The sequence below is a fragment of the Camelina sativa genome, chromosome 1, assembly GCF_000633955.1.
Source record: "Camelina sativa cultivar DH55 chromosome 1, Cs, whole genome shotgun sequence".
In the NCBI taxonomy this organism is placed as follows: Eukaryota; Viridiplantae; Streptophyta; class Magnoliopsida; order Brassicales; family Brassicaceae; genus Camelina; species Camelina sativa.
The window spans coordinates 22,436,029-22,436,908 of NC_025685.1; the positions used below are offsets into that span (position 1 = coordinate 22,436,029).

The 880-nt window shown below is 40.6% G+C and overlaps 1 protein-coding gene across 1 annotated transcript in view; it reads right to left on the bottom strand.

Moving 5' to 3' along the window:
* Positions 1–880, bottom strand: part of LOC104701749 — a 2,984-nt gene that overhangs the window by 1,117 nt on the left and 987 nt on the right. The window contains exons 4-6 of the mRNA XM_010417491.2: positions 841–880; positions 693–752; positions 64–606 (exon numbers count right to left, since the gene is read on the bottom strand). The exon at positions 841–880 is cut by the window's right edge and continues 5 nt beyond it. Of these exons, the coding sequence (XP_010415793.2) occupies positions 64–606; positions 693–752; positions 841–880 (643 nt within the window). The remainder of the gene's footprint in view (positions 1–63; positions 607–692; positions 753–840) is intronic.

Here is an 880-nt window from a genome sequence, read left to right on the forward strand (position 1 = left end):
AGACGAACAAAGTCAACTACTGTTTGTAATTATCGCTTAATCATGTAAAAGAAATATACGTACCCGGGCAGATCCAGGATCAAACCTTCTTTCACCAATACTTGTATTCCTGTCGTCTCGCTTTGTGACTACACTTCTTTGACTAGATTCCACATTGTACTTTTCTGTCAAATTTGTATCATCTTCCACTTTTCTGCTGCTGTTGTTTTCACTACATATTGCTTCAACCATCTGTGTGCCTTTGCTCTTGCTTCTTGTTGTATAAGTACGGCCAGACGCTCCACCAGAACCAACAACCGGGTTATCTAGGGACTCTGCTGCATCATCTTCAATAACTATGCCCTTGCTTCTTGTTGTGTAATCACTTGTATTATTTGTTTGGAGACTTTGTCCCTTGTTCGAGAATTGAGTAGCCGCTGCTTTTGCCCCGGCAATTGCAGCTATGAGAGTGTTAACTTGCTCTGAATCAAGTGCTTTCTTCTCTTGTGTTGTACAGGGAACAGAACCAGGTTTTAAGGAAAACGGGTCTTTTTGGTCTGGAAGAGGGAATTTAACCAGAGAAGTGTTTTGAGAAGGCATAAGACCTCTAGCTGCAGCCGCATAAATCTGTTTCATTTGAGAATACAGTAAGTAACTTGTACTACCTTATACAACTCTCCCAGTTCTTAGGCTTTAGAGAAGAGCAAGATTACCTTGTTTTCTAAATTATAGACGCCCTGGTACCCGCGCATCTCAAATGGAATAATCAGTTTCTGGAAGAGTTCATAGAATCAAATGTTAAATGGTCACAAATCCAAACAAAACAGTAGAAACCGAAAGCTGAAGTGAATTTCATTTCACCTGTGGCTTCTCGCATAGCCAACAAAAGTTGGTTTGTCCT